The 25588-nt window shown below is 38.7% G+C and overlaps 1 protein-coding gene across 2 annotated transcripts in view; it reads right to left on the bottom strand.

Moving 5' to 3' along the window:
* Positions 1 to 25588, bottom strand: part of exoc6b (exocyst complex component 6B) — an 89557-nt gene that overhangs the window by 20158 nt on the left and 43811 nt on the right. For both annotated transcript variants that reach the window (XM_032583064.1, XM_032583065.1), the window contains exons 18-20: positions 24905 to 25093; positions 13419 to 13560; positions 10464 to 10537 (exon numbers count right to left, since the gene is read on the bottom strand). In XM_032583064.1, coding sequence (XP_032438955.1) covers positions 10464 to 10537; positions 13419 to 13560; positions 24905 to 25093 — 405 coding nt within the window. The remainder of the gene's footprint in view (positions 1 to 10463; positions 10538 to 13418; positions 13561 to 24904; positions 25094 to 25588) is intronic.

Genomic DNA, 25588 nt, shown 5'->3' with positions numbered 1-25588 from the left:
ATGAATGGTTGGATGGATAGATAAATTGATGGTTGGATGGATGGACAGATGGATAAACTGATGATTGGATGGACAGATGGATAAACTGATAATTGGATGGACAGACGGATAAACTGATGGTTGGATGGATGGATAAACTGATGGTTGGATGGATGGATGAATAAACTGATGGATAGAAGGACTTATACACAAGAAATGGATAGATGAACAAACCAAAGGATGGATAAGTGGTGTTAAAATGGATGTTAAAATGGTAAAAACTCTGGGTTGTGAAGTGATGCACCTGTCATCATAATAATAATAATATTCAGATCTTTGTCCGGTCCGTCTGTTATCCGTTTCTGTAGAACCTAAAGACTTGGTGGTCTGTGGTCCGAATAAGTCTGGATTTCACACACCGACAGCGTTAAACCTTCCTTAAATCAGATCAACAGCTTCATCTGACCGGGCCTCATGCTGGCCTAATTAAAACCTGTTAAAACATGAGGTAGGGTACGACCGCTCCTGCCTGGCCAGCTGAAACCAAAGCTGATTTCCAGTCTAGACAAAGTGAAACGGGTTGAAGCAAACAGCAGTAAGGTTTTAATGAACATGTCATGCATACGGTGCTCCATCACTCATCAGTCCAGCCTTGAAACCCCTTATTTTGTTTTACTCTGGACTAATTATGACTCTACCTCGCAAGTGTTTCAGGTCGTCTCGGCCAAAAAACAAACGCCGAACAGGAATTCCAGGAAATAAATCTACTCCGCTGTTATTTCAGGGCTGAAACGAAAACTTTGGCAGGTATTTAATACTCAGGAGAAGCTGCTCAAGAATGAGACGCAGGCGTAAAACAAAGCTGTTGAGACAAGCTGATTTTGAGGGATTATTTCCTGCAGGAGAGGATCGCGTTTTTTTCCAACGGCAGCCGAAAGGAAGAGAGGAACGTTTAGCACTCAAGTGGGGAACAAGGAAAGGACAAAAAAGCGATGTAGGAACCAGGTGGGGTCTTCCTCTTACAGTAAAGTTTGACCTCCTTCTGCTCAAGTTGTTTGTCTCTCTGAAATGTCAAGGACCTAAAAATGATGACCAGTTTATCCTGGAAAACAAAACAAATCAAATCTGTTCAAGAAACATCTTCATTTCCTTAAGAAGTCGAAGGATTTGGAAACCAGCTGACAGTTGCTGGTTGTGATGCTAAAAGAATAAAGCTAATTATGCTACTTGTGCACAAAAATAGCAAGTAGCCATGAAAATAATCAAAGATGCATTACCGATATTTAAAAAAACAAATATTACTTTAATTTTAAATGGCAAAAAGAATCTAATTGAAGTAAAAAAAAATCAAATGAGAAAAAAGTACAAAAAATTAGAAAATATAAAACGCAAACTAAACTATAAAACAAATCACAAAAAATTATTATTATTATCTCTAATTTACATTGTGAGTTAAGTGCATATTTATATGAATATCTTAAAGGACATATTTGTGTAAAGAGTGAATAAAACGAAGAAAAAGGCTGCAGGCTGAGGCCAAAGTCAACAGATCAGAATTTAAACAAAACCTCTGATGAGGAGTCCAGATGAGTCAATCTCCAAGAATTAGGATTTTCAGGAAAACTCAGTCAGATGAATGGCTTTTAAGCCTAAATATGTGTAAACATTAAAGAGTAAAGTTATTGCTGACATTCTTTGAGGCCAACAGAGACACAAAGACCCGCTGACTGGAGGGGCCCCTGGAGCTTCTCGTATACAAGTCAATCAAACATCTACAGCGTGCCCCAAAGACCGCAACTATATATATGCAAATCAGAGATAAAGAACTGCAAATAGGAGGCAAAAAGTGACCAAAGAGACAAAGACAGCAAAAATACCTCAAAGATGCAAAAAAAGAGAAGCGCTGAATGCCAGAAGACTGCAAAGAGACACAAACTACGACTTAAAAACTCGAATCAAACCAATAAAGACTCACAATTACAACAAACATTTCCATCATGGGAGAAACAAAATAAAAGAGGCCAAAAGAGATTCCACTATTGTCGAAAAGAAACAAAAAATATTTTTGCAATTGCAGCGTTGCCATTAAGAAAGAAATGCAATTAAAATCATACATAATCCCATCACCGATTCCGGTCATCATCTCCGTCTATTTTTGCACTCGAACGATGCAAAAAAAGTATTTCCACTGCAGTTTTATGCAACTCACAAATTTTAATATTTGTGAAAAACCACCTCATCCTATCGCACAAACTTAATTAAAAATCATGTTTTCTCCCCTATACTTTAGGGAGTATAGGGGAATTCATTTTCATAATTACAATTTGAGTAAATATGTGGTCAATGGAAACACGGCTACTTACTCTTTGGTTACCTAGCAACAACGTGTTGCGTAATGTGGTTGCCTAGCAACTGGTAGCAGTTTAAGGTTTCTACATCATGCTTAAACCATATTAATACAAAGGGTTCGTACACCCACAGTAAAATCCCAGCACACTGCAAGAATTTCTAAGGTAAGTTTTCAAACTTTTCAGATAAAAATACATAAAACAAACAATTGTAAGCCTGGACAGTAAATCAACAACAATATATAATTGCGACAGACACGTGATCAATATCATTAAATAACGTCTGATACGTCTAGAATATTTACTAATTTCACTGAACTCCAGTCCAGAACCGCATAGCATTCTGGGGGATGTAGGCAGAGGAAAGGCTCTAGCCGCTAAACCTCTCACTGCTAGCAATGCAGGTTGGTGGAATCAACTAACTCACTTTCTCCTTGGTTACCTAGCAACTCACTCTCCTTGGTTACCTAGCAAAAACCTGCTGAGTAACTGGTGCAGCAGCTGTTTAATGTTTCGCCTCATACCTGCTTAAAAATGAAAAATAGTGTGAAGAAAAAACTTTGGAAAAAACAGGAAACGTTATGCCACCAGTTAGGCTGTGTTTTATATACTTAGAACAAAAACCTAATTAATAATTATCCATTTTTACTGACATAAAACTCTTGTATTGTGGTATGTTTTTCAGTCACATTGTCCAACACCAGGCATAAGTTCAAGTTTTCTTACCCCCTCCCCTCAAAAAAAAAAAACTGCATAAAGTATTGATGTGATTAGCTGCAGTTTTCCATATATTCCCCTTCCTTCTCATCTTTCATCCCTCTCTTCTCTCCCTCTTTCTGCCCCTGGTTAGTCTGGGTTACGAGGAGGTGAGGTTTCTTCTCCCACTGGGCCTCGTCTCATCCCTTAGCCTGTCTATTACCTCTGTACACACACACAAACAGGCAGAGCGATGTGTGTGATGCTGTCGCAGGATAATCGCTACTGGCTATGCTGTTCACGCACACAGGCACACACAGAGCCGGGATCAGCAGTTGTCATGCTGTGACATGTTGCTTTTGGAGCTGTGGAGGGAAGCCTTGTGAGGTAATGGCTGGGATGCGCTCTGAAAAACCGAGAGCTCGCATTACACCCTCAGTGAGAGAGGCTGGAAGGAAAAAAATAAATAAAAAAAACTGACAGTTGACCGCTGAAGCCCCAAAGGTGAATAGAAAGGGCACAAAGAAAGGGCCGGCAATGCGACTTACTGCCGCATTGCCGGCAGTAAGTCGGGCTCGTTTCCGGTGAGAGTTGGACTCCGCCAGGGCTGCCCTTTGTCACCGATTCTGTTCATCACTTTCATGGACAGAATTTCTAGGCGCAGCCAAGGTGTTGAGGGGATCCGATTTGGTGGCCTTAGGATCTCATCTCTGCTTTTTGCAGACGATGTGGTCCTTTTGGCTTCATCAGATCGTGATCTGCAGCTCTCGCTGGAGCGGTTCGCAGCCGAGTGTGACGCGGCCGGGATGAGGATCAGTGCCTCCAAATCCGAGGCCATGGTCTTGAGCCGGAAAAGGGTAGAGTGCCTTCTCCGGGTCAGGGGGGGTGTCCTGCCCCAAGTGGAGGAGTTTAAGTATCTCGGGATCTTGTTCACGAATGGGGGAAGAAGGGAGCGAGAGATCGACAGGCGGATTGGCGCAGCGTCTGCTGTCAAGCGGGCGCTGTACCGGTCCGTCGTGGTGAAGAGAGAGCTGAGCCAAAAAGCGAAGCTCTCGATTTACCGGTCGATCTACGTTCCCACCCTCATCTATGGTCATGAGCTTTGGGTCATGACCGAAAGAACGAGATCGCGGATACAAGCGGCCGAAATGGGTTTTCTCCGTAGGGTGGCTGGGCTCTCCCTTAGAGATAGGGTGAGAAGCTCAGTCATCCGGGAGGGACTCAGAGTAGAGCCGCTGCTCCTTCACATCGAGAGGAGCCAGTTGAGGTGGCTCGGGCATCTGGTCAGGATGCCTCCTAGACGCCTCCCTGGTGAGGTGTTCCGGGCACGTCCCACCGGGAGGAGGCCCCGGGGAAGACCCAGGACACGCTGGAGGGACTATGTCTCTCGGCTGGCCTGGGAACGCCTCGGGATTCCCCCGGAGGAGCTAGAAGAAGTGGCTGGGGAGAGGGAAGTCTGGGCCTCCCTTCTGAAGCTGCTACCCCCGCGACCCGACCTCGGATAAGCGGAAGAAGATGGATGGATGGATGGATGGACAAAGAAAGGTAACGGTAATGAAAAGATAATAATACAAAAACAGAAGAAAACTAATGTAAAGTATGCAGAGAAGAAAAGGGGAGAAAGAGTAAAAGTGAAAAGAGAAAGTAAGTAACATAAACTCTCTAAAATGCTGCATGTATAAGAGAACAGAAAGTATACCCAGTTCGATGCTTTTGTGTTTAGCAGTGTCTCTTTCATGAATGAAGCCATTGAGGAAGCAATGCCACCAATGACTATACAATCGTACTTTGTTTATTATTTTAGTGTTTGAAAGTTCCCCCTGGTTCAGTGCTTCTATCTTTAGTTGTGTCTGTTTTGGCCATTTATTGAAATATTTCCATCATTAATTAGATTTACTTATTTTCTTTCCCATAGAAAGTACACCTGGTCCACTGCTTCCAAGTTTAGCTATTTTTTTGAGAGAACTACTACTGCCATTACTTTTATATAGATATACTGTATATTACTCTCTTATAGAAAGTACACCTAGTCAACACAGCTTCATTCATCTGTTTTCATAACCCAGATGGATGTGGAAGTTGCATAAAAGTCTTTAGTTTTCAAGTAGTTTACCTTTAGATGAAGTTAAACCAAGTATTTCTAAAACTGAACGGAAATAGTTACATTTAGTTTAGTCAAAACTGAGTGTGATTTATTTAAAATGTATAAAACTGAGTGTAGAAAGGGAAAAGAACAGCAGCAGAGACAGAACGGAGGTCAGGAGAAAAAGTAGCCTTTCTAAGGAGTCCATTTGATCCACATCAGTTCTTGGAGAAGAAAAGAGATGAACAGATGGAATCAAACCGTCTGTGGTCAACCAGAGGAACGAAAACAGGATCGATCATCACAACAATGGCTGAAGGTGGAACAATGCCTGCTTGGCAGATGAAGGGTTGGAGGAAAGGATGAGTGAAAGTCTACTGCAGCGAGCGTTTGCTTGGAGCGACGCCACGCCACACGAGGGCCAGCCAAAGGTCTGGAATAACCACAGACTTCTGGATGTTCTAAATTTAGGAAGATTGATAAGATCTGTGGAAAAAAAGGCGGCAGCCAGAGGCCTGAAGCAAACACAAACGGCCTCTTATGCTCAGCTAAATATTTAGAGATTTCAGAGAACAGGAGAGCGCTGCCTTGTTCTGGAGGCAGAGGAGCGAGTCTGCTTTGAGAGTTAAAGTTCTGGCTTGAGGGAAGCAGCCTGAAACATTTTTATTGATTATGAATCAAGACTTTTTAAAGGTCAGAAACAAAAATAGATAGAGGATTTGACTAGACTTATCCAGAAAGAAAATGTGACTGTAAAGTTTTAGAGTGTTAAACATTTTTAAGACCAAACAGCAGATGGTAAAAATGTTAATTCACAACAAGAGTGCATTCACACCAACCATGTTTAGTCCGCTTGAATCCAAATCTAATTTGTTTAACTAGGAAGTCCAGTTCATGTTGTGAGGTGTGAACGTGCTATCGAACTCTAAAGTGGACCAGAAAAGCAAACGTTGGTCTGGCTAAAAACCTCGGACTCGGTTAGGATGAAGTGAACTCTGGTGTGGTTTGAATGCACATGTGAATGCCAAACAGAATGGCCAAAAGCAGGAAGTGGACTAAAGCGCAGGGCATTCTGGGTAAATACAACCAAAGCAAATGAAAGAGTCTAGAACTAGTGGGAAAAATGGTTTGTAGTCTTTTTATGAGAAACCCTGCAACCGCTAAAATTTGACGCTACTCCATTATGTTTACATTTTGTGAAGTTGCACTGGTCCTCTTTGAAAGCGTGTCATTTCCTTCAGTAGTTCTTGGTGCAGTGCCCCCACAGGCGACGGGGGGAACAGGGTTTTCTGATTAGTGTGGATTGTTTGACACAGAGCGGCGTGAATGCAAACTGCAGCAGCTGAAAATTTTACAAATGTTTAAACTTTGGTAAAAATCGAACCAAGTCTGTTGGACTATCAGGTTTTATTCTGATTCTTGTCCTAATTTCCCCTTCCCAACAATCTCAGGGAACTCAGATTATTTTGATGGATGCTGTGACAGCTTCAAACTCAAATTAGGACTATTCAGGGATATTCTGTTAAGTGTGACGTGTAGCCAATCAGAAAGCGAGGTAACGCAAACATGGAGAGTAATTTAAAAAAACAGAACATAAACTTGCTGCCAGGACGCACCAGAAAGTCCAGTGGATGTCAGAGACGTCTTTTAGTTGTGTTTTTATCAGTTAAAAATAGTCCACAAATTATAGCCATTGCTTCTTCTTTGTCAGCCATGTTTGTTTACTCTGAACTCATGTTTGATTTTGCAAGATTTCCTCTCTGATATCCGTACGCCTGCGGAGTACACTGTAAATTTTACTTTTAAAAAGTAATAATTAGGGATTAAACTCAGGTCCATCTCTTTATAAGAGCATCTAGATTTGGGGTCATATTATTTTTGATATATAAATAAGTCGTTCAAACTGCTAATTGAGACACGGGTCTTGCTTGTTTGTAAGAGCTGCTCCATTAATCTTGTTGTGCTGCTAAAAATGCTGTGCAATGACATTAAATCCAATCTAATTTCTTATTATGATAAGAATTCAGATTTATCGTTGTCATGATAAATTCCTATTAATGATGTTTAAAAGTCCCTACGCTGTCCGTATTGTTGCGATTGTTAGTTTTACCTTTTTCTCCACTGTTTCTTCAATGACAGCATCAATCAGTTTTAAATTATGATTAAATGCAGTTCCTGTGCGCAGTTTGGTGACATAAATCCCACTTCTTTACAAGTGGGAATGTTTCTGAAGAGCAGTATCTGAGTTTCTGTCCCACGGAGTCACAGTCATACATTTTTTAACAATGGTATCACAAAAAATTGTGATAAAGCATTAAGTCCATATCGTCAGCCCCTAATCTAGAGTAGTGTGACAAATTTACCTGGCTGATAAATTGTCCCAGAAGTCATTGCGATAAATGATCATGTTTTTTTGAGACTATTTTCAGTTAAGATAATAATAATGGTATAATAATATAAGAACGCAATAAAAAATGAACTAACTTTAAATTCTGATGAACATTTAACACTGGAACTGGGAGACATTTTAAATATCCAAAATAAATAAACAAACCAACAGAAACAAGGAATAAAATAAACAAAACCGTCCTTCAAAAAAAGGAGATGGCTGAGACCAAAGCACCAGACTTTAGTTAAGACTTTTATCATTCAGTTTTTGGTAGAAAGAGAGAAAAGAGAAAAACGATAAATCATACAAATGGAAATTATTGAACTTATTTTAATTTATCGTGATTAACTGAGAGAGGCCTAATCTAGAGGTTAAATTATTTCTAAATCAACTGAAAACATTTTAAAACCTCCACAATAAGACTTTAGACTTGAATTTCTGGGTTGTCTCTAAAGTTAACCTGTATGGTGTCTGAGTGCTGTAGGGAAAACCTTTTAGCCTCGGCCCGGTCCCAGGACCCCAGAACCTCCCAAAACACCGGGAACCGGGAGGCCAACAAAACGGGCCCGTCAGCTTGATTTATCGACCATTCACCAACATCAACACATCGTCACAGAGACTCCTGGCCGCGTAAACGTGAAAAACCTCCTCGGAACAAAGCGGCTCGTATCGCAAAGATGAGCTCCGGCAGATGTGCGTGCGCCGCGGTTAGGTGTGAAAGCACGAATTGGGGGGTCGCAGGAATGTGCATCTTTTGATATGACAAGAATAGGCATGGAAAAAAACAATGGAGGAGAAAGAAATAAAAGAGCCAAGGAGCTGAATAACTCCGATCAGCAAAAGGAAGATGCTGGAGGAAAGAGCGTCAGGCGGGGGTTTGAAGTAAACATCGATGCCAGATGAATGCAATTTTTCCTTTTCTTCTTCTCCCCATCTTTGCCCCTTCCTTCTCCTCCTCCAAGCGAGAGAACAAGAGGCACTGCATCATCCCGACAGGCGGAGAAAGAGAAGAGAAGGAGAGAGAAAGAGGGATTGTGACGGAGGGATAAAGGGCTATCCGTCTCTGTCTGTCACCTCATTCATCGTCCCCTGCTCCGTCCTGCCGGCCCATCCGTCATTCGCTGTCACAAAAAAAAAAAAAAAAAAAGACACTCTCCTCCGACTTTCACACACTCGGCAACAACAAACACACACATCAAAGCCGAGCACACACACACACACGCTGACAGCTCCCGGTTTTTAAAAACGGAGTAAACATTTCGGAAGCTCCGAGTCGGGACTCTCCGCCCCGGTTCACACATTCAGCGGCGACGGCGCAAAAAACCTCTTCATGCACGTATGCACTTCCTTCACAAAATTGAAATTTAACATGAAAATGAGACGCAAACAAAAACCTCCGCCCAACAGCGGAGGGCTGTCCAGCTCTGGCCTGGCGCTGGCTGGTTTCGGACGAGTTCTTTCCCAGGAAACAAACAAAACCGACGGGACACAAGCCGAGCCGCTTCCTGCATTGGGAAGTTTCTGCAAATCTGGCCTTAAGGCCGTCAAGACCCCAAAGAAAAACTGGAAACAACGGAGGTAGAACACAGGAAGTCATCTGATTCACTGGAGTTAAAGTTCATGGTGTTATAAAATGTCTTCACCACATTACAGAGGACAGATTTTCATCTTTTTGTCTTTGTCTAAAACCAGGAAGACAGCAAACATCTCCCCAGTTCTACAGTCCTACACTTGCTCGAAAATTAAAGTTTGTTGCTTCTTTTACAACTGGTGACTGTATGAAGTTAGTGGTGTAAATGACTTTTAACTGCCTTGTTTCTGAAATGTTCAAAACAAACTCGACTTCCTTATCATAAAACAAACCTTAATTTTATGGAAAGTAGAAACTAAATTGGTTCTCAAACAATAATTTAATCTACTTTTTTATTTTGTTTTTATACTGTTTCTGTCTTTTGGTAAGTCATTTTTTTGTGTAAATGTTTTGTTTTGCTTCTTTTAATTGAACTGTGTGTGCTGTGTTATGTGTTTTTGTGCTTATTTGTCATAGGACAAAGGGTGAAATTTAGCTTTTGGGCTATTTACACCAATAGGAATTGTAGTAATGCTGATTGATGTGCACTAACCTAATCAAATAAATTAAATTTGATTACATAAAAAAAAAAAATTACCAAAACCATCCTAAAGATTAAACACTCTTACTTGTTACATCATGAATCAACTGTATTTTTTGTGCACAAAATAATTCTTAGATAATGAAAATTAAATCTGCCTTCCTTTTTTTAAAAAAGCAAAATAAACATTTTACTCCTAAAATGCAACTACTTTTTACAGCTTGATAATTTTTATCAAAGGATGCATCTGCAGCTAAAAAATATTTATTACAATAACATGAAAAACAGAACTTTCTGCTCGACTTTTCAATACAGTGCAGGGGTGATATGTTGATTACTTTTTCAATTAATATTTGGATAGAAAATTTGCTAATTAAGGAATTTTGTATACATCATTTGAAGCAGGTGAAGCTAAAACTATTCCAGTTGAAGAGTCTGTAAATCAAACAGATAATCAACTTCTAAATTAGTTGGAGATTATTTCAATCACAATTAATTGTTTTGGTAATAAACTGAATAACGAGGTACTGTACCTCTAAAAATTGCGTGCAATTTTCTTACCTTTTTATCCGTTTCTTATTAAACAGCCATTTTTACAGTAAAACAAATTATATCAGGAAAATGGTAGAAAGGAACAACACAGAATTATATAATCAGGAAATATTAAGGCAGATTTATGCATTACAGGATGAATGAAACATGAAGACAACATGATGAAGAAAGAAGATGAAGACTGGGAGAGAGGGAGGGAACAATGAGGAAGAGGAGGCAGAAGAAAGACAGAGAGGAGAAGAAGAAGGAGAACAAAAAGAAGAAGAAACGAAGGAGTGAGGACCACGCAGGAGACAAAGACCTACTTGTCTCAAGTCACTGAAGGCCAGAAGCAACGTGTCACCCTGGAAGCCTGCGACCGGGCCGGCTCTGGCAAAACCTGTGGGAAAATACAAACCCACCCCCCCACCAGTCCATCCCCGGAGAGAGGGAAGAGGGGAGGAGGAGGAAGAGGAAGAAAAAAAAAAACAGGGTGAAAAAACGGGAATAATAAAAGACCTGGTCGGATTCGCTATGCATCGGGACAGATTGGCAGACGAATGACAGCGTGGGGGCGGGGGGTAGAGGGGGAAACGGGTGGGGGTGGGGGGTGCTAGAGTCATGTCGCTGGCTGAAAGACAGAACGAGTGTGTGAGAAAGTGTGTGGATGTAAACAAAACGGTGGTAGTAACACTGGCAGATTTCACCTGAGTGTGTTTGCTCTGTTTACGCAGCACTTTGTTAGCATGTCTGCGATCAGCTGGGGAAAGTTTGGGTCGGTAATGGCCGCCGGGGCCACGGTAACGCCGAAGAGTAGGGCTGGACAATATGGCTAAAAAATGTATCAGGATATTTACATGATACAAAAACTAATTCAAGTCTTTATTTTGATATTTATCAAATATAGTTAAAATGAATGTGTTTTTTTTTTTAACAGATTAATGTTACAGCCATGTTATGACCGATATGGCTGAAAAATGCATCACGACATAAGCATTTCATATCAGTTGATATCCATTATTATGATTAGTTTTGTTTTATTTATCTGAAATGCGTCCAAACTGGTGGTGTGACCTTTCCTGTTTTATCCAGTTATCACACAACTCCGTTTCTTTTTTTTTTTAAAGCATTTATGAGGGAAAGTGCCGGAACTTTAAACTGCTAATGCGCCAGTTATTAAACAGGTCGTTGCTAGGTAACCACAGAATATGGGAGTTACTAGGCAACCAAAAAGAGAGAGTTAGTTGATTCCACCAACCTTATTTAGCTAGAAGCCCTGAGAGGTTGAGCAGTTAAAGTCTTCCCTCTGCCTACAACTCCCAGAATGCTGTGCAGTTCCAGGTCCAAGTTCAGTGAATATTCCAAATATTGAATTTTGAACATTCTATGTTTTGATTTTAATTACATTTCTATTGTCATATATGTTATTGGTTTATTGTCCAGCCCTCATAATGCAAGAATATTTTCTCAAAGATCAATGGAACATTTAACAATGAAAGACAATTTGAATATCTAAAACAAATAAAACAACAGAAACAGCAAATAAAATGGATGCAGAAGTTTCTGTAAATAAAATTGTCCTTCAAAAAAGGGGAAAATTGAGACCAATGCCATCATGAAAATGGAAATTATTGAGCTTGATTTATGCAATTAACTGATTTATTGGCTTAAGCTTAATATCTTGATTATTCTCATAATTCATTTTCTTTGAAAGACAATTTTGTTTACAGAGACTTCATTATCCATTGTATGTATGGTTTCTGTTGTGTAGCTTTTATTTTTGCTTTATTTATTGTTTATGGTATGGTAAAATATTAAAGAGGTTGAATAATTTTATTGGTGTTCAACATAACGGCTGTTAAACAGAACAGCTTACCCACATTATTTTCTGTATTTTTTTCCCTTTTTTTGTCATATTTTCTCTCAAATTCAGTTAAATTTATTTTATTTTTTCCCCGTTCTTCTTCTTCCAGCCATGCCTCCATTTCTTCCCGCCCGCCACAATCCGGAGATTCTCTCATTAATTTAATCTTTAATCCCTTTTTTGAACTTCTCATTTCCTTCCCTTTGTGAACATACATTTAATTTCCATTCTCAGTCATCTATTTAGCTTTTTCTCCAACCCCTCTTTCTTTATGTTTCATTAAAGTCACACCTCCCTCATTTAATCCCATTTTCCTTTTGTCCAAAACTCTTTCATCCAAATCTACACCAGACATTCTTTTAAGCCCTTAAAGCTTTTAGGTCTTTAATTTTCTTCTTTTTCTTTTTTAAATAACGGAGGTAATATCTTAACATTTCGCTCCATATTTTTGCTTTTTAGCTCTTTCTTTTTTGAATTTTTGCTTCTCGTTTTGACCCTCTACTGTACCGTCAGCCCAACTTCCTCCAGTTTGCTTCAGAAAACCAAATCTGCAGCTCTGCACGCATGTCACTTCACATCAGGTCACAAACGCGCAGTGTGACCCGCTCTGTGACTCTAAGAACCTTGATCATGTACAAACCGAGCCAACGACGCCTCGCGTTCTTTCAACTCTCCAAATCCTTTATTTGCAAAAAACCCGTCTGGGTCCTAAAAGTCTCACAAATCAGAGAGACGGGAGGAGGAGGAAGATGATGAACTCTTCTAAACCTTTATTTGGTTGTTCCACAGCGCTCCCTGGGCTCTCAAACGCAAACAAACAATATTTCATAAAATTTCTTTCAACTTTAGAAATAGATGTGGGTAATTAGTTGGTGTAGTTTGTGAAGAAAGAAGAGGAAAGAAAAGGAAAATGGAGGCAAAGGGGAGATAAAATATATGCACAATACATCTGGAAACAGCAACATTTCAACAGATTAAGATTCCTTTTAATGTTGGTTTTGTCCATTTTCCAAATTACAAAAATAAATTTTGACTAAAAATAAAACAAATATCTATAGAAAAAATATTTATGTTGAAATAAAACCTTAATAAATTCAGTAAACAGACCGCTACTTTGAGAACCCCTGGTTTAAGAAAACCAAGCAACAGCTTTAATTGGATGTGTGTTGACTTAAACTTAAATTCTTGCCTGATGCTTTACTAATTGTGTATTTATTTTGTCCAAGTGGTGCATTTGGTCTTAGATAGTAGAATTATTTCCAAAAATTAATTTTTATATGCTCAAATGACTCAAGAATAATAATAAAACAAAATCTCCTGGTATTGTCGGGTTGCAGCAACAACATTAAATATCCAGAAATTTGAGGAAAAACACTGCTTGTGCAACAACAAAGCTGGAAAAAAAAGATGAACTCACTCTCACACTCCTTGAGGTCGACGTTGAGCTGGTGCAGAGCACCGATGGAGATCTGCCGGACCTCTGGGTCGAGCAGCAGCTGCATCAGGGAGGTGGAGATGTGCTTGCAGGCCGACATGCAGGCCGTCTGGGCGACTTTCCCCTGGAACACACAGAGAGGCAAAGGGAGGAGGAACGTTACTGGCTGTTAAAGCTGATCTTTTGTTCGTCTCTTGGCTGCAAACACAAACCTGCGATTAGAAAGTTGGTCGTTTTCTGTCTGAAATGGACAAATCTCACCTAGAACTGAATGTTAATGCACCTAAATAATCAAAAATGATGCTTATTAAAACAAATAAATGGCTTTTCTAAATGTAAAGAGTCTCCACCAGTGTCCCCTAATGAACCAGGGGCTCAGGTGCAGTCAGGATCACAAAGCAGCACAACAAGAACTACAGCAGCGGATGAGGAAGAACGTGACAACACATTAATTCAAAAAAAGCAAAACATCTGTTGGTGTCTGAGCAGACAGACGCTTGTGTAATCTCAGCGATTAGCTGTGGCCTCCGTCCTGACCTCCAGGTCTGCATTCCAGCCCGATGAAGCAAGCGGATCAAAGATGGACGAACGGACGGAGGTTGGGCCTAAAACCGCCAGCGAAGGTCAAGAGTCAAGCAGAGGAAATCTGCAATGAAACGTGTTTTGCTTTCTCTTAATCATTAAAAGACGATTTTCATTAGACTTCATTTCCTCTTCCTTTAATCCATTAACACAGATTTGATGAGATGTTGCGTCGTGAGCAAAAAATTAACCTTCCCGCCATCACGAATTGCAGAGGGGAAGTGCGTGTTTGTACAGAACAGGCTCATTACACAAATGAGTCCTGACGAGACTTTGATGTGTCTGGATTACACAAACGGACACAAAGCAACATGCATCCAGGTGATTAATAACAAACGTCAGGCCTCTCATTCATGGCCTGTGTTTAATTACCTTCATTAATCATGCTAGACACAGCCAATCAGACGAACGCATCAGCTGTTTTAACCGTGCATCAACCTGAAGAGACACTGGGTCACTTTGTCATTTTTTTCAGCTGAACTGGATCATCAGAAGACAAATGTTTTAGCATTCATTTGCTCTTACGAAAAATCTTTATGTAACACATAGGAGACTTCAGCTCTTCTTGATTTTGTGAATGTGAGGTTTGTTTTTGGACAAAAAAAATCTCTGATCCTTTAATAAAAGGAAAGTAAGAAAGTTGCTTTTAAGCAAAAAAATCTGTTTTTGATGAGGGAATAACATCGTAATGAAAAAGTCTATTTTACAAAATGATGCCTCTTTAAATAGCCCTACTCAGTTGCACATTTCTTTGGATCTGAATGTACCATTTTTAATAACTGTACAGTATTCCAGCTTGTAGATTCTTTAAATCCATTTTGTCTTGTATAACTCTGATTGTGTTGTTCATGAACTGAGACACTGGGAAAGTGTCTGGACTCGGTTCAGTCCAGAAGCAGCTTCCACCTCAGACCCAACACACGGCAAACACGTGCGCCGCACATATGTTTGGGAAGCACAGACGTACGACCGGCCGGATATCCTCCAATCCGACGGCGGCCTCTGAACTCCCAACACACACTCCACACACACTCCGCTCGGTCCCAGAGGTCAGTTATCGCAGGGGGAGATGGAGCGTGAAATGAGCTAATTCTGTTTACACGGCCTGGACCTGGACCTGGACGGGCTGAGGCGCAGAAACACAAAAACACAGAAACACGTCTGTCTGACACAAACAGTGTCGCCTCAGAAACAATGACTGGCAACTATTAGAGAGCAGAGGAAGAGAGGAGAGTGGAAAATAAGGTTAGAAAAGGAAGAAAGAAAGGAGAAATAAGAAAGGAGGGAAGAGAAAAGAAATAAATGGAGAAGAGAGAAAGGAGAGAAAAGAAATGCAATCTGAGGCCATCACTGGAAACTAGGCATGATAAGAGTGTTTTCACACCTGGTAGTCCAGTAGACTCGGTTCGATTTGGGGCCAAAACTGCAACATTTGTTACATTTTCAGTTGGTGCTGTTCCCCAGTTGCCTGTGGTGGCACAGCACCAATTACCACTGAAGGAAACTTTCAAACAAGAGACTGAGCACAAATTGTAAACAACAAATGGAAAGGTGTCAGATGTTAACGGTTTGTCTTTGGTAAAAGATAACCAGCCATTTTTACTGCCAGAGCTAGATTAGTGAGTTTTGTTTTGGTGGTATTTACCCAGAATTCCTCCTGTTCACTTAGCGTTCACATATGCTTTGGAATCCACTTCAACCAAACCGAGACCGAGGTTTAATCTAAAATTGCTGAATAATATATAAAAACTGGCAATTGTTACTCTTCCTGAACAGAGTGATGAAAAGCAACATTTTACTGGTGGAGTATCTCAGATTACTGCTGGTCACCAAGCATGAGTCGGTGTGAGATTCTCATGGTATGACCACTTCTATTAAAACTAGCAGTTTCACTACTTCACTGTGTCTAGGTAGACTTTCAAAACAAAGGCTTAGCATATAAATAGTCCTACAGCAGAAAAAAGCCGAATATAGAACAATAACTCAATTAAGAGTGAACAACCAAACTGACTTACAGTTTTTCTTTTTATAAAGCAACTCAAGTCTTTCAAGATGTAGACTTTCAAGTTCGAGTCTCAAAATTAAATTAGTCACAAAAATAATTGCCTTCATACTCGACTTTTGATTGTGCCCAAAAACCTTGACTTGAGTCTTTGTAGCATTTTTAATCTCATGCAATGAAGAGTGACAGAAGGCCGGTATTTGAGCTACAGACCGCTCGTTCTGCACGTTTTACTGCGACAAGATGCGACTGAGTATTAACCAACACATTATGTTAATGACTGATCAATTTCAAATATCATAAATCATAATGCACTTGATCTGAAATGTTGCCAGAATTTTAGTTTTATAAACACATGATTTATAAACACATGATTACGGTAAATTACAGGAAGACCGAGAGCTTAAAAGTTCTTCCATAGGGTGCCGGTTTCCTAAGTCTTAAAGCTTCAGCTCTCAGGCAGTATTTCCTCCAACTATCTCCTCAAAACATCATATAAATTTTCACTTTATGAACTCAAGTTTGTTTTGGATGATTTACTGTCACTGCAGTAACTCTGGGTGGCCGTTGTCTTATGCACTGATGTCTGAGTTTATCATGCTTAATATAAAACTTACACTCTTCTGTAAACATTCGGGCCGTGCTCTTGGCTGTTTTGTGCTTTTTTGTCAAGCCGTTTCTTACATGTAGGATATCAAAATAAATATAAATATCATGCAGATAAAACGGAAAGTTGTAAAAATTATAAATTCCCCTAAAGACTTTATGCCTGATGAAACTAAACATGTAACATGCAGAATCATGCTTGATTTGAATTCAACCTAATGTTGCTTTTGTTTAGTTATATGCTTTAAAATATTAGATTTAAAAAAAAAAAAGATGTTTTTATCCTTTTATAATTGGTTATTTTGGGTGTTGCTGCTAAATGTGGCACATTCAGAAGTACTTTGACTGGGCAGCTGTTACAGTTTCCAAGATATTTCAGTAAAACCCACAAAAGATAAGTTGTACTTTTTTTAGTTTTCTAGAAATTTCCCCCATTAAGGCGGAGATAAGCAGGAAACACTCAAAGCCTACTTTAGCTCTGTATGCAGTTTAACGTTGATAGGAGTATTTTCTTTCCTTAACGCCTAAATCTACACCGAGTTTCAGAATCGCCTTTGAAACATAAACCAAACTAAATGCAGAAAGCAAATTAACGCTGAAAATACTGAGAAATCAGGGTTTACTAGGGAAGCAAACAATTAATACAAAAACATCTTTGTTAATGTAGTATTGTCTCACATTTTATTCTTTTCGTCTTTTAATTTGTATTCAGCAACCTAAGAGGTTCCTATTTTTAAGTTTGTAAGTTTAATAGTGTGAGAAAACCATATTGTTTTGTTTATTTTGTCTGTATTTAATACAATCGACACAAAATTTGTTAAAATATGATAATATGCTTCTTTTTTAAATTCAGAATATGAAAAATGTTTCATGTTATGGAAAGACAGTCCTTTTAATACAAGAGAAAACTCAGCTTTGAAAGAAAATGGACGCCTAATCATTTGTAGTCAATTTTAGATTAACTCAATCGATAATTTTATGCAACAGTATAAAAGATTTACAAGTAGAAATCAGGCCAGTAAAAATATGTAGTCTGATGAAACAATCTGGTTTAATCTGAAAGACTAAAAACAAATAAAAGGAGACTTTACTCTCCTTTAATCTTTTCTGTACATTTGATTTGCACCAGATTAAATCAATAACCTTGAAGTAAAAAGATCCCAATGATAAATCAGAAAGAACAACCTGAACCTCGTGTGTAATTTATTATAATATAATCCAATGTCACTCAGCTTTAAGTGAATTTCCCATCTTAGAGAAGCAGACTTGCATTCCAGCCTTTTTAATAACAGAAACAGGTCGGGCTAGAGGACCAGCTTCCAAGATGGGATTCGACATGGTGCGTAACTCAAGGCCAGGCAGGACAGCCAGAAGTCAAGAGACAGCACGATACTGGCGTTTTAGACCCGATCTGGATGAAAACTAACAGCTACAGGAGCTTAACGTGTTTTATGACTCTAATGCCGACTGACCGATGAGTATGACAGTAAAAGGATTAAATGTTGCAAAGCCATTGATGATTTTTGCATTAAAGTCACACAATATCCAGTAAAATATTTGCTCTAGACACACAGACAAAACGTGAGCAAGCATTTTCACTTCACCACCAGGGGTGGGAATGTCTTCACATGAATAGTTTTATTTCAGTTTTTCTGACTTAATTTAATCCAGAAATTAGAATTAAAATATTACTAAAAAGCTTATTTTTCAGTCACTCAATTGAAAAGGTTGAAATTATTAAAAAGTCAATAATTCCACAAAGTATGCTAAATTTTAAGAGTTTATTTTGATGTTTACGTCTTAAAGCCAAATAAAACCCAAAAGTAAAAAAAAAAAACTGTTAAAAATGAATGTTTTTCTTAAATTAAATTGCCATGTTATGATCAGGATGACTGAAAACCTATTGTGATAAACGAATTTCATATCATATAATTGTTCGATAGATAATTGTTGACTAGTTTTTTGTTTTGAATATCTGAAATATTGACCACTGGTGGTGTGAACTTTCCTGTTTTATATCCAGTTTTCACTCCACACCAGGGTTTTTTATTTTTAAGCAGGTGGTAAAAATCAGAAATAAACGCTCAGATATCATCACTCTGCGTTAGAAGTCTGTTGAATTATTCAATTCAATTAATTTTTCAATTATTTCGAATAAACTGATACATGTGTACATGGAATTGAAGCAAATGCGTTAAGCATAAATCCAGTTAATTAAACTGACTTAAACACACAACATGAGCAAGTGAGCAGTTATTTTTTTCTTTCTGCAGCAGAGAAAAACATTTAACCACATCAAATTCAAACACGCATTGCTGCGTTCTTCTCTCTCATGCTTGCTGTTGAACTGGACTGCAGGGTTAAGCAGGTCAGTAAGGTAAACGCCACTGCACTTCTCACACCAATACTCACCGGTAAGGTGGCGTGCTCTACAGGCATTCCCTACAGTCAGAAACATATACAGACATTACCTGCACTGGAAAACATCCAAATCCCATTGCTTCATTGGGAAAATGAAAAGTTAGAGCAGTTAAAGTATCGCACAATTCACCTCAGTCACTCTGACGTGATGAAGCATCCCCACAAAAAATAAAAACAGCAATCAGATCACAACAGAAAACAGATCAAGTAGCTTTTGGATCCTGAAACTTGGAAGCTTGCGAGTCCAAAATTCCCTCCCGACTCTTACATGATCACTTTCACCCCCTGAGGCCTTTTCCCGTCATCCTCATTCCATCCCGATAATTTGAGCCTGGCTAAATTATGAGCGCTATCCTGCGGAGTCCAACTCTGAGTGAAGCCATTAACTCCTGGATAACGTCTGCAGAGACACGGAGGCGGCGAAGACGCGAGTGTTTACTGCGTCCAAAGCTGATGAAGACACCTGATGCTGCTGAGGTTTATCACAGTACAGAGCCGCTTCCAGCAGGATGTCCACAGACATGCAAACACCAAATAGAAACTGACCCCAAGAACTTCTGTCCTCCAAACCGATTGTAACGTATCTACTGTGTTTTATTAGTCATTTTGGTGAGGTAGGAATAGAAATATTTTAAAATAAATCACTAATTTGTGCGTTTTAATATATAGTCATGTCCATCAACAAGGTGGGTAATAAACTGACGCCAGTGAAAAACGCCCGGCATCAAGCAGCTTTGTTTTGTAGGAAATGCAGAAGAGATTCAAATAATGTTAGAGTGGATTCACAGCAGCCATGTTTAATGCACTTTAATTGAACTCTTTGTTTGTATAGAAAGTTCGGTTCATTAGCGGAGGTGTGAATGCTCAATCAATCTCTAATGCGCACCAAGAAATGCAAACTCTGGACCATCTGAAAACCTCAGGCTTGGTTTGGTTGAACTGAACTCTGGTGCAGTTTGAAAGCATATGAGAACAACAAGCGCTCCAAAAACAGGAAGTGGACTACAGTACAAGGCATTCTGGGTAACTACAACCAAAAGTATTTATTGCTTGTTTCGTAATTAGTTACTGTACAGTATTATGTTTTTAAAGGTGTAAAGCTCTACATCCTCTGATCCAAACATGGAGAACCAGCATTCAGCTTCTATGCACCACAAATCTGAAACAACCTACTAGAAAACTGTAAAACAGCTGAAACACTGAGTTCTTTAAGTCAAGCCTAAAAACCCAGCTGATTCACTCAGCTGGAACCCAGGCAGATATCGTATTAATCCCTTTCAGATTTTCCCTCAGCAAAATTGTAATTTTATCAAAAATCAATAAAATTATGAACCAAAAATTTGGAACAACCTTTTAAAAAAAAACAACAACATAAAAACAGCTGAAACGTTGAGTTTTTAAATGAAGATGAAAAACCCGCCTGTTTGGAGCTTCTTTTGAACTTTGTTGCTGAAATGTACTAAAGAAATAAAATGTAATGTTTGTTTCTGGTTTCTCAATAGTCGACTGTATGTTGTTTTTATTAATTTTGTTTTATGATGCAAGTCACTCTGAAGTGCCTTGTTGCTGAAATGTTCTATAGAAATAAAATTGACTGAAATTAACCATGTGATTGGTTGGTTTGTAACTTGTGAGCTAGCAATAGCTCACAAATTACTGACACTTTATTGATGACACTTTATTGTACCTAATAAAGTGTCAGGTGAGTGTGAATTAGCCTCAAAACAATTCAGAATATTAAAATAATTTATTTCTGTAGCTCTTATGATGGGAGCCGTATCTGGTTCAATCCCTCATAACTCGCCTGCTTCACACCACCAGCCTTTATCTGAGCGGGGTCATACCACCCAGCGTTTAGATCCATAGCGTCTGATCTACTTAAGAGGCCTCACGCCGCGTTTGAGTTCGCGTTGAAGCATGTGTGATGGGGTCGTGTCCGGGTCTGTGGGAGGGTGTGAAGGAAAAGCTGATTAGATGTGCTGCGAAACACTTAGCAGTGTGTGTGGCCTGTGTGTGGCCTTGTGACCCGGCTGGTCCAAATCTGGGCGCCTAATCACCTTAAAGCTGATCTCGCTGTGTGTTTGCATCATATGAATCTGTTCATGACCTTTGATCAAAACAGACTGTGTGGAGAAATGGTCTGTGGGTGTCTGGCTCTGTTCTTCAGAGGAATTAATTCTCTAACTTTTATATGATCAACCTGCAGGAATGCAGAAAAAAGAAAATTTGTAGGTTTTTGAAACCATATAATTTGGAATGCACTAATATGAAAGTTTGGGTTGATATTGATTTCTGATATTAATATTGGTGTTTGACTGGCAACTTGTCCATACAATGGATGGATGCTGCTGCAGGTTTCAGCAGGTCAAACTGGTAAAACTTTATTGGAACATGAAGGAATCTTCATGAATGTCTATGACCGCCTGTTAGCTTATAAATCGTGGAGTACTTAGCAACCCAGAACAAGAATCAAACACGAAGAACCAATATTTAGCTTTTTTTGTTGTTGCCCTTATATTTTTGTCTTTCTTTTGGTTTTGTTGTTTTGTTTGTATTTTCTTCTAATTCATGTAAAGCACTTTGGACTGTCTTGCTGCTGAAAATGTGCTATATAAATAAAATGACCTACCTACCTTTTAATGGCCTTTTAATGCAAGTTTTAATGTAACTTTGCAAAAAAAAGTGTCTTTACTTACCAAATGACGCAAAGTTGACATTTTTAAGGCAACTTCTGGTGCAACTTGGCATTAAAAGTGTCATTATTTACCAAATGAAACTTCATGTCAAAAGTCAAACATTCATGAAGACTCCTTCATGTTCATGACAGGTGTTATCCTGTTTATGACAGTCAGTCTTATGGACACTCCTTCAAATTTAAGACTTTTTCAAATTCTTTTCTGATTCCACTTTGAATGAAATGTAAGACTAAAAAAACCATAAATATGCAAGATGCTTGGAAGGTTCTGCTATATTACAATAGCAAGAAAATAGCAAAACATTTTATACTTTCTTTCTAGTGGCAAGCTTAAGTTTTTTGCACCTCGCCTCTTATGGATTAGAAACAGAAGTGAGCCTGTGGAAAAAACTGGTGGTTAACCACCCATCATTATGGGTGGTTAAGTAATTTTCACTTAACCACCCATGAGGGACATGGGTGGTTACATATATATATATATATATATATATATATATATATATATATATATAGTAGTAATGGCATAATAATGAAAGAACATATTTTCAAAGATCAATAAACTTTAAATTCTAATGAATTTAAAGATTAACAAAAAGATTGGAAGACACTTTAACTGTCCAACATAAATAAACAAAACAGAAACGACAAATACAATGAATTATGTAAGCAAAAATGTTCTTCAAAAAAAAGGGTTAGTTGAGACCAAAGCACCGGACTGAAGACTTTTGTCATCCAATTTTTGTCAGAAAGAGAAAGGGAAAAGAGAAAAACGATAATAGTAATAATAATATTCCCCCATCACAAACATACCCACTCAGCTCCTTCAAACTAGCCAGCAGCAATTAGCAAACACCTGGTGGAACTGAGCTCATTGTAGCAGCTACTTCTCAGCTCAACGCTGGTAAAAACATTGTCAAAGGGTGAATGGAGAAACTGTGATGAAGTACTGAAGGCAGCTGGTTGGATAGAGCAGACATTTCTTAAAGAGACAGAGGCCCAATTTCAAGGTGTTAAATTTCTTTTAAGTCGTGTCATTTATGTAGCTTTTTATTACATCTGAAAGTAACTTCATTGTGCTACAAAGTAGAACTATTTGACTGGAAAATACATAAAAAATAAAACATCAGCCAATACTGATGTTAATGCAGATACATCATGAATCCCTACATTTAATTAAAAGTGTAAATAACTGTAAAAACTAATCAACTGTGTTGGAGTCACAAGCAGGTCATAAAGATCTTTAAAATAACACATTTACAGCAATGTTTTTTAATTTAAAGGCATTGTTGCATTTGGATACCTTAATAAGCTTTTAGGCATACTGAATTAATAGGATTTAGCGATTTTCTGGCTGCCCTGTGAAACACGCTCTGCAAGCTGTAAATGTTGCACTGTGGCATCCTGACTGAGCATAAGGCAATTCCCGCTGGGGCTTTAGTGTCAATGGCCTGAGCCTGTGGATAATCCTGGGCTGCTGACCCGACCCGCTCACCCTTTAACGATCTTAGCAAAGCCCACGTTAACGATCTAATCTGCAACAAGCCCAGACTAACGAACTAAAGCAGATTGTGCAGCCCTCTGACACGATGAGGCGCTTTCAAACCAAACAGCAGAAATCCTCAACGGATATAGGAAATCCTTCAAAAATGTTAAATTGCTGGAGAAATGTATCTTTTTTTCAATATTATATTACTGAAATTTAGATGGACTCCAACTGCCTGTGAAGCTCAAACCAGATGTATATCTCTAGCGGTACACTGCAAAAACACAAAATCTTATCAAATATTTTGGTCTAGTTTCAAGTTTATCTTCATGTACTTAAAATAAGACAAAACTGACTTATAAGTAACTTTTTAGTAAGTTATAGGAGCTTGTTCTAAGTAAGTAATCCCTTGAAATTGCAGAAATAGTACTAGTTCCATTGGCAGGTTATTTCACCTAGAGTGGAAATAATCTGCCAATGGAACAAGTACTTTTTCATCAATATTAATGAGTTATTGACTTAAAACAAGCTCCTATGTTTTGCTGAAACGTTATTTGTCAATTAGTTCTGTCTTATGTCAAGTGTACTAAAATATTTGCACTAGAAACTGGACCGAAATTACTTGGTAAGAGTTTGTGTTTTTGCAGAGATGCCAAACCTCAGTGGTCAGGACATTTTGGAAAGATTAAGAAAGAAAAAATATGAGTTACTGGAATCAATATTGTCATCACAGTTTTCAGCATCACGATTAGATTAGGGCTGTTGTAAAAGAATATTTTAGAATATTCTCTCTCTCTAACCGTGACGACGCGGTTCCGACGGCAGAAAAGCTGTCGCACTCCAAATGTCGCACGGCAAACTTCAACAATACATATTTGTCCCCAAGCCCTGACAAAGCGCCGCACAATTCAACACCATGCTGCTAGCACTTCACAACAACTCATAGGCGGAAGTAAGAGCGCCGTCCACCACAGATAATGATCCGACCGGAACACGGCGCTACATAATAAAACATAATTTATCGTAACTTAAAGGCAGATAAATTTTCCTCGAGGATTTTTAATAAATAATCGAGATACTTGAATGATTCGAGGAATTGTTCCAGCCTTAAATTAAATACTTCCATAATTTTGCGCAGTGTGACACTGAAGGCTCCAAACTGTCATATTTTAAATGATTTTTTACATAAATGTTCTGTTTATTTCAGAAACATGAATACTGCAGCTCAGAGGACGAACTTTGTCCTTGTGGGCGGGGCTATGGCCACCCAGGCGTTTTGCATAGATAAATGGTTGCCATGGAGATGAAAGGATTTCTCAAACACACATGAAAGAATCAAAGCAACACTCCAGTTGATGAGAATAACATTCTTAAAGATTTTTTTTAAAAATGTGTTTATGTAAAACTGATTCTTTAAATGTCCTACAACAAAAGTAATATGATACAAATAGAAAATAAAGCAAAGAAAATGTTTATATCCCTATATTTTATATTTGTATCTTATTATGGTGCTCGTAGGACTAAAATTGTATTGTAACAGTTTTGTCTATTCCCCCTCCCCCTCAATTCTGTCTATTAATGTTGAAAAATTTAAAACAATACCTAGAATTCAATCAAAAAATTTGAATTTAAAATACTGTAAATGTACTGCAGGGGTGTATGTGCGTGTGTGTGCTAACCGGCAGGTTGGTGAAGACGCTGAACGTGCTCCTCAGAAACGTGATGAGGTCGACCAGGTAGTCGCTGGTCGTCAGACCGCCGCTGCTCTGCGCCGCAGACATCCAGTCGTAATCCGCCAGCTGCAGAAACTGGTCGATCTTGGCATTCAGGCTGGTGTAGATTTCCGCCTCAGCTGCATGGCGGGCGTCCTGTTCCAGCACAGCCGTGATTGTTTTAAGTCACAAATAAGCCAAATTAAAGACCATTTAGAATGCAAACAGGAAAATAGTAAGAGGAAGATTATATCTAATACATATGCACATTTAGAAATACATTTCTCTGACAATTTTGTAGAACCCCTGCATGTTTTCGTTTATATTCAGAAATTTTGTGCATGCATGTATTATATGAGTAAGTCAGTATATATGTGTATCTACAGCTCTGGAAAAAATAAGAGTCCACTGCACTGAACCCCATCGAAAACCTCCTGGTTTTTCCACCAAATATTGATTTCTAAACTCTTCCCGAGTTAAAACGTCAGTATTGTTGTTTCTAAATGAATATGAACTTGTTTTCTTTGCTTTATTTGAGGTTTGAATGCACTGCATCATTTTTGTTATTTTGACCATTTCTCATTTTCTGCTAATAAATACAAAATATTTGCTTGGAATTTCAGAGACATGTTGTCAGTAGTTCATAGAATA

This window comes from Xiphophorus hellerii, chromosome 14 (assembly GCF_003331165.1).
Source record: "Xiphophorus hellerii strain 12219 chromosome 14, Xiphophorus_hellerii-4.1, whole genome shotgun sequence".
NCBI classification, from domain to species: domain Eukaryota; kingdom Metazoa; phylum Chordata; class Actinopteri; order Cyprinodontiformes; family Poeciliidae; genus Xiphophorus; species Xiphophorus hellerii.
This window is presented reverse-complemented; position numbering and strand designations above follow the sequence as displayed.